This window comes from Dermacentor variabilis, chromosome 6 (genome assembly GCF_050947875.1).
Source record: "Dermacentor variabilis isolate Ectoservices chromosome 6, ASM5094787v1, whole genome shotgun sequence".
NCBI lineage: Eukaryota > Metazoa > Arthropoda > Arachnida > Ixodida > Ixodidae > Dermacentor > Dermacentor variabilis.
In genome coordinates, this window is record NC_134573.1 from 153,704,353 (window position 1) to 153,722,139 (window position 17,787).

Genomic DNA, 17,787 nt, shown 5'->3' on the forward strand with positions numbered 1-17,787 from the left:
GCATGTTACGAAAAATCGGCGCCTTACGAACGTAGTCTGAACATAGCATAACTTGCGCATTAGTAGCATATGTATTAAACAGGATTCTCGAAAGTGCTTAGACATGTCCAGAATTCCACCTGAATTAGACTTATTTACTCCCGAAAGAAAAATACACGTGCGCTAATGTCGGCCAGGAAGTGCCTGTTTTTGAATAATCGAAATATTCCTACTCATTTGTTAAAGGTTCTTTATGCAAAAAAAAGGAAAATAGAAAAAAAGGGTGTCCGTGCTCGGGAAATTGTAAAATTTCTATTTAATTTTCTTATTCGCTGCTCAAAGTAAATAAAAGGAAGAGCGTGTAGATGCTTAATGATTCGCTTCTTGTTCAGACCACTTATGCAGAACACTGCAACGTCAAAGTGAACTTACACTGTGCCGGGTTTGAATCCTCAACATGGCTACGGCTCCTATAATTCAAACAGACCGAACACATGCGAAGTGAAAGATTGCACGCACGCATTGCAGCGAAGCACCCATGTCAGATAACGATATATTCTATGGCACTTACGGGGCAGTCATCAACGCACTTAAAGGGCGAAGGCGAGGCGTACTCAAAATAGCTAGCCTTCTCTGTTTGATGTGATTTTCGGAAATTCAAATTTCTCGTGGTAGAACTCGATGATGTGAAATGAGCACGTGTGGTCGAATACATTGTCCAAGTCACAAAATTAAACTCTTTGTGTGTCACGGCTGTAGGCATTAGCCGCAACGGAGTGACCTGTGCGCGCACTCTGCACGAGCGTCTGTTGCGTTATGGCTCACGCTGACAACAGCAGCTTCTCGAGAGTTCTGAGGATTGGTAGCTTCACGGTAAGTTTGTTGAGTTGCAAGTTCTGTTCATCTTTGGTCTAACGAGCTGTAATCACCGTAATTTAGCGGTATGTTCTTTTTTTTTGTCTCTTCGTGATCTCTGCGGCGCGCTCCAATGAGTGCGACTTCGATCATTTCTGATGACTGCCGCACGTGTCCAACCACGTCTATAGCTCCTCGTGTAGATTCCGGGCACTATATCCACTGCATTCTTTTGAAGATTCACTCTCATGTTATTGATAGTTATTGCACAGGACTTTTAAAAAATATGTCTTTATGGTTGTTATTTGATGATGATAATTTGTTGGACTCTTACAATGATCTCAGATCTTCGTAATTTCGTGTACATAGCGTGCATAACACGCTCAGTATGTCTGCAAATTTTCGCTTTTGTAAAATGTTTAGTTCTTCAGAAACGAATGCATATGTAATGGAAATTACGCGGACGCTTTTTATGTCGCATTTTATGTCGCATTTTATGTCGCAACGAACGAACGAACGAACGAACGAACGAACGAACGAACGAACGAACGAACGAACGAACGAACGAACGAACGAACGAACGAACGAACGAACGAACGAACGAACGAACGAACGAACGAACGAACGAACGAACGAACGAACGAACGAACGAACGAACGAACGAACGAACGAACGAACGAGCGAACGAACGAACGAACGAACGAACGGAACGAACGAACGAACGAACGGAACGAACGAACGAACGAACGGAACGAACGAACGAACGAACGAACGAACGAACGAACGAACGAACGAACGAACGAACGAACGAACGAACGAACGAACGAACGAACGAACGAACGAACGAACGAACGAACGAACGGACGGACGGACGGATGGACGGACGGACGGACGGACGGACGGACGGACGGACGGACGGCACAATGTCTAGCTCATAACCTTTCTTTGCATTAAATATGTGTATGCTTTACGTTTGTAGCTACGAGTTCGCAGTTACGAACTTGCAGCTGTCAAATTTCCATCTTTTTATTCACTGTGCAAATGCCGCGTAAACGTATCTTCTGAACATATACTTTTGGTTTCAGAATCATAACAATAAGTCATTATTCTCCAACGATTTGGAAGGGACCCCAGACGAAAAGCTACAGTACAAGCATATGCCTCACATCATACGCAGCTACTGAAATTATACTTCGTGCATATCAGATAACGCGGGGATCTAATTTGCCTAAGTGCCGCGTTTCCTGCACAACGCCAGTTTTTATCCGGAGCGAGTGAGGCCCATTGTCTTATATTTAATTCACGGTGAGTTCATCCACGCGAAAAGACTCGTTCCGCAGAAAGATGGCTGTATTCAAATGACCTTGCATGCAGCAAACGACATTGCGCTATCGTTAGATCGTTATACGCCATCTATTTATTTTCGTGCAATGGAACGGAGGTTACAAAACACAACCTGTCCAATGCTATGGTTTGGTCAGAAATGTTAGCGAAAGCTACGGTGACGTTCTAGTACTCTAGCCATTTTTGTTTTGTTTTAATAAAGTAGTAAAAAGATGTGTTCGAGCGTGCAGGGGCTCGCGTCGGCCTTTCTTCAACAATTTACGCTTTCAAAAGCCGCAACGATACGGTGACAGGGTCTGCCACAGTCGGGACGGACAAAAGAGCGCATTTGACGCACAAAGCTCGGAGTAGCCGACCTCCGCAACGCATAGCCAAAGCCTCCTAGATAGCACAGCTAACGCCGTTTTTTAAGAAACAAAAGTGATGCAACCAGTAACAGAAACTTCTCCATCCGTCGCGCAAAGCTATTCTGATAGATAGATAGATAGATAGATAGATAGATAGATAGATAGATAGATAGATAGATAGATAGATAGATAGATAGATAGATAGATAGATAGATAGACAGATAGATAGATAGATAGATAGAGAGAGAGAGAGAGAGAGAGAGAGAGAGAGGTGGGAGTGGTAGGACAGGAAGGATTGGCTACCCTGCACTAGGTAAGTAGGAAGTGGACTGAAAGATGAGAATAAGAGAAGTTCACTCTATGGAGAGACACACGCAAGGAAATGTTCATTGTTCAGTTCACCACGAGGCGGTCGTACAGCCTGGTGCACCAAAAGAAGTGCGGCAGTGCTTTTGTGACTTCGCGAATAGCAGACTCAGGAGACAATAGTTGCAGGATCTTCTCTTTTCTAAAAGGCATATTCTGAAATACTGAACTTAAGATGGACGCTTGAGACTTGGAAAAGGAGATTTTCAATGACGGAAAAGTGCTTTTGAATTCTCTGGATATTCTTTTGGCACAGTATAATCACTTTTGTACACGGCGTGTTTGCGTATGCATCTTGGGTCAATCCAAATATATTCGAGGAGGCGCTCGTAACGGATTGCTAGCAATTTCGCTATTGATTTCGTGAGGCGCACTAGTTGAACGCTTGTCTGCCATGTTCTCGGGCTAAAATCGACGTGCCATTGTGCTGTACGTGGAAAGATTCGAACGTGGTGCACATGAATAGAACAAAAAATGCATCGCCCGCATCTTCTCGCGGACCTAATGTTGAGCAGTTCACGATCGAAGCACACTTTATGCGTTCTTCAAGAGATAGACAAGTCATTGAGATTAGATGTCGCTTGCAAGAATGTGTCAACTTTAGGAAGGAAGGGTACAGTGCCTTCCAAGTCTACTGTGAAATAAAATTTTTTTTAGGCAGCGTTCGATCAAGCAATTGCTAGATTGTTTAATGGGCGCCTTTGTATTGAGGAAATCGAAGATATTTATGTAAACACACGTTCACCGGGGTCTTCTTGACTTACGTTGCGGACGAAAATGACAGACAGAGGACCCCGTCTTTGAGAGCTGTTTATTTATCAATAAGTTGATTCCAAAGCGAAAGGTAAGGATGTTTTTCTTTGAGAGGTTCTGATGAATAGCCCACTTTATCAACCAGGACTTTCACTGTATAAGTAATTCCCAGGCCTTTCTTTATGGCTTTATTTCTTAAAACGAAGTGGCTATTTGTTTTGGGACACCTGAAGAAAACGGGCCCATATTCATAAAGAACACTTACGCCAAAATTGTTCGTAAGAGCAAATGCCAACTAATAAAGATGCAGGATGCGTCATTAGCGTATGCTGTCAGAAAATGCCAAAGAGCAGACTGTGACAAGGAGAGAGACTGGTGGCAGCGAGTCCTACACAGTGGAGGTCTTTTCGATCAAGTACAGGCCGTCCAGAAGGCCCATGATACGGCGGTAAAGTTAAACCTTACTGTCCCGACGTGGGAGCCGCCTGCGTCAACCTAAGGGTTGATCTTCAGGACATTAAATAAAGTTCATCATACCATATAACAACGAATACCTTTGTGAATTCGGCCTTGGTTTATTGGCCAGCAGACATCACGAGGACACTTTAATTATAGATCATCAAACTCAGAATCGAGCAACTTGATTTAAAAACGGACGGTCAGAAAATGGTTAGCAACTGCCGTATTTAAATAATAAAAAATACATGTGGGCACTTTCGCTTAGTTCACAATTACATGCCTGGCTTAAACATGTCCCTAACGTAGGGCTACGTTGGGGTGTTAATGTTGTGAACCATGGGACCTCCAGCTGTATATGTATGTAAACTTTGTAACATTTTATGCAATCTTATGAAATAAATTTGAAATGACACGCCGCCTTGTAGTTGGAACTGTTGAAAAATCGAAGTTATCGAGAAATCGTAAGCGCGACGAGATGGTTAATAAATTCGTTTTAATCACGGATTGCTTATGGACGTCATCAAAAGTGTTAGGACTAGGCCCGATTTGTGTTGCCAACCGCCAAACACCGTCCATCATCGCCCGTAAGTAAGGAAATAACAATTCATAATTATGGCCCAGATTATAACTCTACGAATGTCGCAGCTAACTCTGACCGCGAAGGCCGACGGGATGTTGATCCATACCGCGAAGCAAGGCCCGTATTCACACAATGTTCTTAAGACGAAATTGTTCGTAAGAGCAAATCTTAGCCAATCCCGATGCTGGACATATTAGAAGAGGCTGCCGGCCAGCGACGGATACCACTAACGAATGAAATACTTTGTGAATTCGGGACCATAGAGGTAATTTAATAGCCGGATAATGTGTCCTTAACTGCTTCCATGCGCGGGAGAGGAGCTCGTGTTTGTTCTTGGGTGGTTGTCAGTAGGGCGAAACTGTTTAGCGGAGGCTCTTGCTGCCCTGATGCCATAATTCAGGTAGTAGACAAGGGTTTATTGGCCAGTCGTCTGATCTTAAGTTCACGTACTGCGTGGCGCCCGCGCCTAAAGGAACGTTCCACATCCACCGTCATGGGTCTGGATGGCGCTGGCTAACACTCTCAGGATCACATCTAACACCCATACACAAATGCCCAAGTGGCAAGCAAGAGCGGCAGCCATAATTTATTCGGTAGAGCATAGCACGCGTCATGTGAAAAACGTGGGTACGCCTCCCGCCGGCGCCAAGTTGTCCTTTGGTCCGCTTTAATTTTTCGTTTATTTCCCCATTTGATTAAAAAAAAAGCAACAGTTAAGTTTTCTTAGACTTTCCTTGGTTTCATTGTCTTTTGGCCCGACGTCGTTGTCTAGGGCAGTGAACTACAGGGATAATTGGGGCAATGATTGCTGTGATTTGCGTTCGTCAATTCAGTGCTAAGACATGTGCTTGCTAATTCAAAGTAAATTGCTTGCGAACTACCGTAAAGTTAGCTTTTTTTTAGCGTGTGACGGCGTGCTACCAAACTACACGCAGCTTCCCCGCTGCTGCGGTTTCTTCTAATTTGAATTCAGTGCAATACGTTCGCACTTTCTTTACGAAGGAGAAGAGTCGATAATTGTTTTGGTTCACGGAAAACTAGACTGAGCATTACTGACTTTCTATTGCAGTATGCTCCGTACCACGTCTTCAAACACGGAGGGCTGGACGCCCCCATCCAGGGCGTCTGCGGCGAAATACTGAAGGCTGTTGTCTCATCCATGCGGATGAGGTACTGGAGATTGTCTGCTCTGCCATGGCCGTGAGCTTTAGTTAGGGTTTAGCGGTAGCGAAACAGTATGTTGTTGGGCTAAAGCTTAGCAACTATGTGGCGAATGATTAATGTCGAGCATGCGCTATAGTGCACTTCGCAGTAATAAAGCTTCCAGTGCAAAGAAATGGATTTTAATAGCACTTTACAGTGGAAAGTATTTTACAGCCTTTATCTAGCAGTAGAAAGAGATCTTAAAGGGGAAAAAGCGCACAGCTGTCATCGTTCTTCTTTCTTAGAAGCAGCTGCCGCACTTCTAGGCACTCAGGCAACCATAGCAACAAACTCAAGCGCTTGTGTCTCTCTGTTTTTGTCATTTTTGAAGTGCCCACAACTGCACTGATTCTTCAATAACAACAGCAGTCAAACAACTAACGCTTCAGTGTCTCCTTAGTATTCATTTATTTATTTATTTACTTCACCCTCAGGGTTTGCACATTACAGAGGGGAAGGGCATTACAGACCAAAACTGTAAAAAAACACTTGATACTATAATAGTAAGGAGCGTGGATAATCGACAAATTAATACAAAAATATACAGCTGCAATTAAGAAGAAACAGAGTTATTTCAAGATCTAGAAGTAAAAACAAACAAACAGGCTAAAAACAAACGAGCAAATTGAGTACGTATAATTAAGCAATGTTGAGCATGTTATTCAAAAAACTCTTAAGGCGCGTAGCAGTAGTAGTAGTTGCTTCTGGCAGGTGATTCCATTCGGAGGTGTTTCGAGGTAAAAATGCGTGTGAATAGGTAACGGTTCTGCAACGAAGAACATCAACTTCTTGGAGGGGGTCAGTTCTAGATTATATGAAGGGAAGGGATTTAATAAACTGTTCACAAAGATGATTGTTGTGGTAGTAAACTTTATGAAGAATAGTGAGCCGGGCTATCTTACGCCGAATGGTAAGTTCTGGAAGATTAAGCACTGAGTTCATCATGGTAACACTGGCTGTGCGGTCAAAACTAAACAAGATAAAGCGATTCTTCACTCTTTAAATTTTATTTATCAGCGCAGTGCCACCGGGATTCGAGATAGATGATGCGTACTCAAGCGACGGATGAAAGTAAGTGGTGTAGATAAGCTTTTTAAGTGATGCGGGTACCATATAGAACTTTCTTCGAAAGTACCCAAATGAACGGTTAGCTTTGGCGATGACATACCTTACACGGTGGTTCCTTGATAGGTTACTGCAAATATGAACACCGAGATATTTGAAAGATAAAACAAACTCAAGATACGTATTATCAAGATGATAGTGTGGACATGCTAATGAGGGGCGAGATGTGCGCATTGATTTGTATTTTGAAATGTTTAATTCCATGTTCCACGTTTGACACTAGACAAATGTGCTATTTAAATCGGTCTGGAGTAAGGCGTCTTCTTGGTTAACAATTTTTCAGTAAATGACACAGTCATCCGCGAATAGGCAAACCTTTCAAGAAATGTTATTGGGTAGGTCATTCATGAAAATTAAGCTGGAGTCCCAATACAGACGCCTGTGGAACACCCGATAGCACTGGCTGGACTGGGGAATCAACAGTATTAGCAGAAACAGACTGAGTACGGTTAGAAAGGAAAGCTCGAATCCAGTTAAGCACATTAGGATCTAGATTTAAGTGGCCGAGCTTTAAAAGTAGTAAATGATGACTAACCATGTCAAATGCTTTAGACTAATCTAAAGATAAATTCAATTGTGAATCCAGAATCAAGCAAATGATGTACTATTATTGTATGATTATCGTATGATGCAGTTTTATGAATTTTCAGTATTAGCACTTAAGCTTCCGCTTAGCAGTATCTCCTTCGTTCGTTGCACTAAAAGAGCATAACCACTCGTACATGAAAGAGATGGACTTGAGTGGCCGACTGTACATAGATACGCGACATTTCGCTTAGTGTGTGTGGATGAGTTAGACCCCTGCGTTCTCTTCATCCCTCTCTCTTATTTCACTTTCCCACCTTCTGACCCGCGTGTAAGGTAGCAAAGTTGACAAAATCTTGTTAGATTCTCTGCTTTCTTTCTCTCTATGCCAAAATAACCTGCCCAAGCACACAGTTCAGTTAGACAAGTCCCAACCCACTGCACTAAAGACATACACGTGCATGCATTAGCGTGGCGCCGTTTTTAGCAAATGAGCATGTCGAATCACTAAATGATGGCATGTTTTTGTCTGCTCTTGCCTGCAGATACGACCTGATACAGGCGAAGGACCCTCTGTGGGGCCTGAAAAAGGAGGACGGCAACTGGACGGGGCTCATCGGCATGGTTCAGCGCGACGTAATTACCGCCACGTTCTAGCAGATGGTCGTTTTTCGGAGAACCGGATGGGGCCAGTTTAGGAGAAAAGGAGATGGGAAAATGAGGAACGCGTGGTGCGCTGCCTTCGTTCCCTCGTGAGCACTATCAATAACGCCAGACAGGCCTATATTTCTCAAGCGCCTGGCTGCTAATGACAGTGCCCCCTGTCTCGTTTTTGACACCCTTGTTGCTTGCAACAACTGATACTGAAAACACGTGGTGCAGCTGTCGAACAAGCGGTCTTAATTTCAATTAGATCACCAAAAGCTTGTGTATTTCGTTATACTGTTTTTCGTGCGCGTCTGCAGGCCCGCTTACAGTGTTTTCGGTGTATGTATTATGAACAAGAAAAACAAACAAACAAAACATACCAAAACAAAAGAGTGGTTCCACATGCGCTTAAGTTTGTCTTTACTAGAGATTGCGACACTTTCAGTCTTTCAGAGTCGTTATGTCCCTGTTCCCTCAGGGAGCCAGCGTAGTGGTTGGAAGGAGTTTGCTTTTTACTAGGCCCTTTTAGCCATACGTTTCAAGAGAAAGTGATCATGTAGGGACAGCAAGACATAAAAAAATTGATGCCAGAACGCAGACACTAGAAACGATAAAGAAGGAAACACTAATGGCAAAATGAAAAATAAATGTTAAGATGGCGTCATTACAGATGAAAAAATAAACATCTATACATTTTTTATGTTATGTTTTGCAAGAAAATAGAAGTAAGCTAGTAGCCTTGTTTCAAAAATATATTGCCTTCTAACGACGTGCAGATAGCTTCTTCAGATACAGAATTACTTAGTGGTTGGACTCGCATGCATTTGTGAGCCTTCTACGGATCGAAAGTAAATTACTGCCATCACACGTTATGTAGTATTGATGCTTGTGGCTGTTTTAGCAAACAGTCATTCTAAGGCACAGGATTTGGTGCCTTGAAAAATACCTCAAAGTACGTCGCTAAAAAAAGTGCTGTAGGGAATAGGCAAAGTGGCAGTTAGTGGGAGTTGAGCTAGTAACCGCAGACATCAAGCACCTTGTAAAATTTAAGGTAAGCAATTAACAAGAAAGGCATCTGGTGAAGCTTGTTGCCAGGGGGACAGACGTCAGAGTGCGTTGTACCCGAGTTCTGTCTGACTGATGCAAAAGGGCTATCTATGAATCTCCAGTGAGTCCGATTGAAGCCCAGTAGCTTGTTTTCCTTGAACAACATGTTGAGCCATGACGAGTAGTGCTTGTGTAGAGCGATGGGTTCATAAGACGCTAGCAATTGCAACTTCTACACCTGGGCACCCTGAATGCATCAGTGGCGCCAATAAGCTTAATCGGGTGTACAGTGTACCTACGTGCGTCTATGCAAGATAATTTATGACGCTTTCAATTACAGCTGTTACTTTTGTCTTCAAAATAATTGATGCAGTTGTGTCGTGTCACACACGAACGAAATATGGCATACCCGCGGACAATCCGTAAACGCACTCGATGAAGTAAACAAGACTCCCCAACAGTTGTACAACCCTACCGCCCAGCCCGTTCGGTGCCGTGGCAACTTGGCTAATGCTTGTCTTCTTCCTACGCGCGAACTCTGAAAGAAAAGCATTTCTTCCCCTCTCTCCCACTTTCAGGAAGTCGATATGGCGCTGTCTGTGATAAACCCGAGCGATGAAGCCGAGAAAGTGGCTTTTGGCTCTCAGATCTTCGTGCCCATCGAGCTGGTGATTTTGGCGGGCCGCCTCAGCCGGAACAACGGCAGCATCCTCGACACGACTCGCACATTCAGCTGGCAGGCACGTGGCATTTTGATTAAACGCAAAGCAAATAAATACACAAAGGTGGGCAGTGTAGTTCAGTTACTACTTGGCATGTTCGGATCAGAATTGAGGCGATGGCTGACTCTGTCACGTATTCTTCTACAGCCGCTCGAGTGACGTTTTAGGCTTCTATGCAATCAATCAATCAATCAATCAATCAATCAATCAATCAATCAATCAATCAATCAATCAATCAATCAATCAATCAATCAATCAATCAATCAATCAATCAATCAATCAATCAATCAATCAATCAATCAATCAATCTGTATCAGTGACTCTGCACTTCGCGTTCGTCATGTCTCGTCCATTAGTGTGTGGCATTAGTTATCCAAAGGCCCTCATCGTAATGTGATGAGTTTGTTGTCATTAAATAAATTTATTGGACCCAATGCTCGTGATAACCGTGCAGACATTTGTGATCACCGTCCACGTGGCTTTAGAAAACATATAAGCTTAGCTTTACCCATCCACCTCTTGCAGAAAGAAGCGGCAGTCCCACCCAAGAGGCTAAGCACCGATTGCGATAGCAAATTAATGGACAGCTATACGAAGTAAGGATAGTAGTTTTATCGGTTGTATAAATATAGGCATAAAAACTAAATTAACAAGCATGATGTCATGCGCGCCCAGGCAAACATGAACACATATCGCTCGATGAACGCAGGAACTCGCTGTCAAAACGCTGGAGCGCGGTAGCAGCAGCGAGCGGACTGACCTTAGTGCTGCGTCTCGCTTCCCCCAACGCGAACTAAACCGCGAAAACACAGCGCGTGCCGGACTGTGTTCCCTACACTGATGGCTTTCAAAATAAAGCGGGCGCGCGCAGCCGGCCGCGCCACGGCGGACCTTGTCCCCGTTGCAGATGGCTTGCAGATTGCCCTTGGACTTTATATGGAAGCTCACGTCGACGTCGACGGCAGAAATGCGCTTATAGTTTCCATATAATTGTTATCGCAAAAAAATTAAAAAAATTGAAGGAAGCTTAAGCCTCGCTTTTAAGAGTGGTAAGCGATAGCACTCAAAGATCCCTGACTGCTACCTACGCTTCCCGGCAACTGCAGTTTATGTAGCCGTAATGTTTACCGGGAAACGCGAGCGGTGAACGCTATGCACGAAGTGGGCGAGCTTTCTGGTAGGAACGCGGCCTCTTGCGTGGGCCGATCCCGGAGGCAGTGCACGATCGCGCCAAAAATATACATAATTTTTCAGGTTTCTGCTATTGTTTCGCGCTTTTAATGTTTCAGTATGAGAAGATTTAGGATAAAAGGCATGTCTGTCGCTGTTTCGTTTCATGACATTAGTTTGCGGGCTGTTATTCTCAAAATTCCGAGAAATAACTTTATCAAGACTGTAAGACAAGGTATGATGAACTTTATTGATCTAATGGTGTGGCATTATAACCGCACATACAACATGTCATATGGCTAGGTGTGGCGTATATATATACCCAAATATACAGGGTGTTTCAGTTAACTTTAGCCAGAGTATAAAGATGTGTCAATGCACTCTAAGAAGACGCGGCAACCAAATGTATGTTGTTCACTTTTGTACGTAGTGTTTCACGCTATTTTTGTGTTTTGCTTAATTAGATAATCAATCAACACTAATTAACCAACTTCTGAAGAAACGAAGTTAGGCGAGAAAATCAAAAGAGAAATTTTTAGAGCTTTTAGCGAAACGGCCGACTTGGCAGTTTGTAACTTTCAAGTATTAGTGTTTTTAGCTTACTGCGGATGCCCTGAAATTAAAAAAAAAAATACCACGCGACATAACCACTTGTGCGCCGTGATTGCAGCGCTCCTAAACTTTCCGCGTACAAACGAACATAGCATCCAGCAGGGCGTGCTGCTACTTAAAAGGCGACCGGGCAGTGACGAAGACGTTGGCTGTGCGATTTGCGCCAGCGATGTGCTTCCCTAGCGGCTGTTCGAGGACGCAGCGGCAGCACACCCGGCTTTAATGCTGTGTTCGTTTGTGCGCGGAACGCTTGGGAGAAGTGCAATCACGACGCGCTAGCGGCCGTGTCACGTGATGTTTTTCTTGTATTTCGCGGGGCATTCGCAATATACCTAATAGATAGAAAGCGAGAAACTGTTTATTCGAACGTTTTGTAAACCGCTCTGCAACTTTATAATTGGAATTTTTTCCCTAACTTCGTTGCTTCAGAAGCTGGTTAATTAATTTTGACTAATTATCTAATTAAGTAAAACAAGAAAATAGCGTGACGCACTGCATACAAAAGTGAGCAACATGGATTTGGTCGCGTCGTCTTAGAGTGCATCGGCATATTTTTAAACTGTGGCTAAATTTAGCTGAAACACCCTGTATACAGGAATTTTCGCTCACGGGGACGCCGGCGCCGGACGTCCACACCGACACTGCAATTTTTTGTGACACGGGGCCCTTAACTCTATCGCGTTAATATGGTCCTACTGTAGAGTCATGTACTTGTTTTGAAACGTGAACAATAAGTCATGGCACGATGGACAGTAACTCAATAGCCATGAAAACTACGATATTAGTCTAGATTTGGAAATACAGAAACGACATTCCATGCAGGTGTGGGCTTGTGCGCTCGGAGCCATTCTCGTCGCGGCCCTCGTCATTTCGTCGACCAAACATATTTTCCGAATGCGGAAGAGGACCGTGAACAAAAAGCACCCATGGGTCTACGATTTCTACGAAAGTGTCTGTGAACTCATGGCGAACCTCTTGTGCGAAGGTAAGAAGCTATATTCGCAGCCAGCGGCGTCTGGTGCTTTCCCTAAATGTATCGACAGTATCGAGCACCAGGTCGTTCTTGAAAATGTTTTGGGGTGGAAAATCTTGGGTGTCTGGGAGCTTGGTCTCTTGGATATCGCGGATATGTTAGCCGAAATAGTGAGCGTTTATGTTGCAGTAACGAGGAATATTCGAGATTTACATCACGGACGTTGTTTTGGTGTTGTCCTGAATGAAATATAGGAAAATTCGTGTTATTTTTGTTTTGTTCTGCTGTAACGATTCAGTAGGTTATTTCTGAAGTCTTTTGAATCATTTAAATGAGAAAAATTGTTCTAGCAATTGTTCTCCCACTCGCTGTGAGTATTCAATAAGATGGCAGGGGGAATAAGGTAAGTTAGGTTACGTAGTACTGGCTAGTGGTATGAAGCTTTACAAGTCATACAATGAAAAATTATATTCCAATGTCTCATTGAATATGTGCAGGGTTTTGAGGCCATAACTATCGTCAGCCAAACAGGGGCTCAACCACCCAACGTATTCGCACGTAGGACAAGTTTGTTGAGCTTGTTAAGACGAACCGCGTTGACGCTGGCAGAACATCCTCGATCACAAATAATACTAGTATCACCGGGGTGTAAACATGGAAAGTAACGCCTCCACTTACCCATTCCTTTCAAAATGCCGGTCTCTTTAGCAAGTGTCAACGCGACTCTGAGCTATGAGTTACAGTGACACCCTGGCAAAACTGATGTCACTAAGCATTCGCCATGCAGATCCGCTTGTACAATCCACACCTTTCACACACACCTTCACACCTTTGGTGTGAAGTGTATTGGGAGTACCTAGCCTGCGTGGCACAGGTTTGCTGGCATTTGCACCTACTGGACGTCAATGTACTGCCACCGACACCATTTCACAACACTGCCGCTTACGCTGCATCAATGACGCTTCACCGCACTATGCAGCGTCCGCCGTAGCACCCACAACCGGTCCAGCCCGGATCGTGACGGGTGCTTTCTGGGTGCTGGCGATCGTGATGACCACATCGTTCGCGGGACAGATGAAGGCCAGCATGATGGTTAAAAAGGAGGCCGGTCGAGTGGACTCCATCCGGGACATCGCGAGAAGGCCATCCCTGAAGCCGTATATGCCGCAGGGAAGCTCAGTGGTGTCTTCCATAAGGGTGACGAACCAATCATTACAGCTCCTAGTGCTATTGGAAGTAAACGAAACCCCTAAATGTGACCCATTAAAGAGTCACTTTTAAGGGTCACGTTTCACTGGACTCCTATTGTCATACTTTAGCCCTACGCAGTACATTACTTAAGATTGTCTTTAGCACACGAGGAGAAATTGTGCCATTTTGAGTGCTACCACTTTCCTACAATGCCCAAGAAAGGTCAAGGATTGTCTTTCATTCGCTGAATAATTCGCTTAGTATGATCGCATTCCATTAAACGTACGCTTGTTGTTTTTTTTCTTTTGTTTTATTGACTCTGACGTTGTACCACCAACACCCATGCTTGCGACATACAATTTATGTGGATTTGTGCTTTGACCAAAGGGAAATCAAATTGTGTTCATGTACCGCAGAACGTGCTGCTATGCAGAAACATGATAATCGCTGTTTATTTGACGTGACAAGAGAGAAATGACTGACGTAAGCGCTAGACAGCGGCTGAGCACGTTGTACTGTTTGAACAGGAAGGCTGTTCCAGCAGTGTCGAAGATGTTTTAGCGAATACTTGCCCAGAGGCTACTTCAAGTGATGTTCATAGGCCTACCTGGTAGTACAGTGCCCGCCTCACATGCATAAAACCCTTCATATGCAGCGTGTCACCGAACACGCTAAAATAGTGAATGGGACAGAATAGCCTCAAAATTATCCTAAAGCCGTATTCGCGTTGTCAGAGAATTCGTGGACCTGTGCCACAGTCAACACAGAGGGCCTCTCCACGCATACAGATCTGGTAACATAACCCTGTAATAGTAGACGATTGTTTAGCCGGTGGAACAATATGTAAACGCATAGAACAACTCGGTGGAATTAAAGGGTTCGAGGTCGAAAAAATAAGGTGTTGAAGTCGAGGAGTGTATAGATTTTTTCGTCAGGGTGAGAGAACATCTCCTCCCTGGAGTATCGCGCATGTCTACAAGCTCGCTTGGTGCAGCTTCTGCACAGTTTTCGAAGGGTGCTAACGTGTGATCACATAGATAGATAGATAGATAGATAGATAGATAGATAGATAGATAGATAGATAGATAGATAGATAGATAGATAGATAGATAGATAGATAGATAGATAGACAGATAGATAGATAGATAGATAGATAGAAAGAAAGAAATGGAAAGATGAAAAAAGTAACCAGGCTGCACTTTGTTTGCTACCCTACACTGGGGGAAGGAGAGATGGACAGGAAAGGAAAGTGAGAAGGAAAGGAAGAACGAGTTCTCTGTGCTGGGGTTAGCTACTAACTCGACTGCAGTCACATTCGCCCGGTATGCAGGGCTCTCAAGACCCTTCGTACCAGCGCGTGTGGCGCATGGCGCAGCATCATGCGTCCGTGCTGCCGGTTCGACGCATCCTGACCCCGGAGGCAATGCGCGAGGCCATGCGTTCCGAAGCGGTGCTCATCTCGAGCCGAGCCTCGCACGTGTTGGAAGGGGAGAAGGCGTGCGCCGCCAACGACACGCGAGGGGAGTTGTACGTGGGCCGCACGCCCTGTTACACGTACAACGCGGTGCTGTACCTCAACCAGCGCCTCGAGCTTCGGCTGCGAGAGGCCATCGGCGACAGGTGGGCGCTGCGCCCTCCGGACGTTTGATTTGCACGTTCCGTGAGCCGAGTAAACGAAGTCTGTCTCCCGTCATTCTGTAGCAGGCGTGTGTGCCATCGTTTCTTGCCTTTGAAACGAATCTCTGTGATTAAAACTGCGCATTGTTGTTTATTTTATAGGTAAGCAATCTTTGATGGCACCCCTTCCCCATTTATTTATTTATTTATTTATTTATTTATTTATTTATTTATTTATTTATTTATTTATTTTTGTTTTTGCTTTTCTACATTATTTATACATTTTCGCTCGGTTGTATGCAAGGGTTCGGTCCGCCAATATGAGTATTAAGCTTAACATGACATTGACACTCTTCTTCATTAAGTAGCGTAGTATTTTATTGTTAACTTAAGCGCGTAACTTGTCCTGGGTTCTTAGTTGCATCATAAGAGCATTTTGACGGCTTTTCTGCTCTGGTTACTAGTTTATCGTATGCTATACCGTCCTAAAGTGAAATGCGATGAACGCGTCTTTGTGCTTTGCCTTTTGTCAGCATCTGTAATACCAGCTTGGTTTACTGCAGGACGCTGACTTGTTCTGCTTATCATATGTATATATCCGTGAGACGAAAAGCGACGCTAAATATGATATATTTAAGAAACACGATACTACACGGATTTTCCAAGTACAGCCAGGATGTGTGTCTCGCTACACTTCGTCTTTGAACTTATGGCGGTGGTACAAACATATTTTGGAAGCATAATGTGGTCCCTTCTTTGGGCTGGAAGTGTCCAGGCGGAAACTTCGAGTGTATACTGCCGTCTTCAATATAACAACACCAATGTGGTTGTGGTAGTTGTTTATCTGACACACATACAACGAGAGATTGGCCAAGCATCGGGTGTTTACTAGGACTGGACAACGACCAGACAAATTAGCGATTTGGACGTTGTCGTATACACGTAAAAATTGTAAGGGTGCTGAAATAAACAATTCTAAATGCAATACAAAAGAGAAATAAGGATTTTAGCAAAGTATCTCATTGGTTTCCCCACGATAGTCCTGGTCTGTGTAGCAAACATTTCTGTTATTGAACATAGGAACAGAGGCTCTAAAATACAGTACTACAGGAAAAACTAAATCAGGACCAAGACTTCGAAGCGAGGCATGCATACTAATATCTTTTTTTTTTCTTAAAGGAGAGAAACGTCGACAGGACAAGAAGAAATGATGTGTTGCTTCAGCATTGCCACAGAGTGAACAAAATTGGGAGGGAACCGGCCCAGATCTGTGTAGAAAGAAATTCAATGTCGGTTGGTACACGGCATCACAGCATCGCGAGGAGTACGTTGTCCCCTCCCCACCCCCCCTCCCCTCTCAATTCACTTTGCCGGGGAAACAGAAGGCGTCACTAATCCACCAAAGTAGCCAGTACAGTCTATTCTCGCCGGAGTATTCCGTTCCTTCATCGTTCGCAGGATCCTCAGGCTACTGGAGGGAGGCCTCATTCAGAAATGGTGGCGTGAGTCATCGGGCCAGTGGGAAGGCTGCGGCCAAGCGCACAGCGGCGACACTCTCTCCTTCGAGAACTTTCAAGGAATCTACGTCCTCTGCGGCGGGATACTCGGCGTCGCTGTTACATGCCTGCTTATAGAAGTCGCAGTGTCCGCCGCTTGCAAGACCACGCGCAAGCGAGCTGCGCATAACTGCAGTACTCGCACAAGCAAGTGAAAAGAAGAAGAAAATCTTTTGCGCTTATTCTGGATTTGTTGACACTAAAAAATGTTTCACCGAAATTGCGGCTTGTATGGTGCTGCATTATAAAACCTTTGGCATCGATACTACGTGTTTGATTTGTTCAAAAAAAAAAAATAATAAAACGATAAACCAGTGTTGCCTGCCGCAGCTATATACCGCGCTTCCCAGCTATCGTTAACCAAAGTATTCAAAGAAACAAACGATTATAATATCGCGCTGCCAGATACGGTGCTTGGTCGTCAAAGGTCTGAAGACCGAACACCGTCGGCCTTAAAATTGTATCTCGCACCGTGTTTCCTAGAAAAATTTTTTTTGTTCCTTGAACGCCTTTTCTAATGGCAGCTGGGACACCCATATATATATATAGGCACCTTGCGCTGAAGCTTTCTAAGGTTGACAGAAGCGTCAGAACACACAAACCTTGTAAGCGCCGGAGGAGAAGTCGGAAAAACACGATTCACGCTCACTATATGACACTGCCGAATGGTCATCGCGATGCAAGAGTGTTCCCTATGCAAAAAGGTTGAGCAACG

The 17,787-nt window shown here is 44.2% G+C and overlaps 1 protein-coding gene across 1 annotated transcript; it reads left to right on the forward strand.

The window, feature by feature from the left end:
* Positions 1 to 795: 795 nt before the first annotated feature.
* On the forward strand, positions 796 to 15,547 carry LOC142586328 (glutamate receptor ionotropic, delta-2-like). The gene is made up of 7 exons (XM_075697577.1): positions 796 to 852; positions 5,753 to 5,853; positions 8,082 to 8,172; positions 9,810 to 9,971; positions 12,558 to 12,720; positions 13,688 to 13,905; positions 15,230 to 15,547. The coding sequence occupies exons 1-7, from the start codon at positions 796 to 798 to the stop codon at positions 15,545 to 15,547; spliced, it is 1,110 nt and encodes a 369-aa protein (XP_075553692.1).
* Positions 15,548 to 17,787: the final 2,240 nt, after the last annotated feature.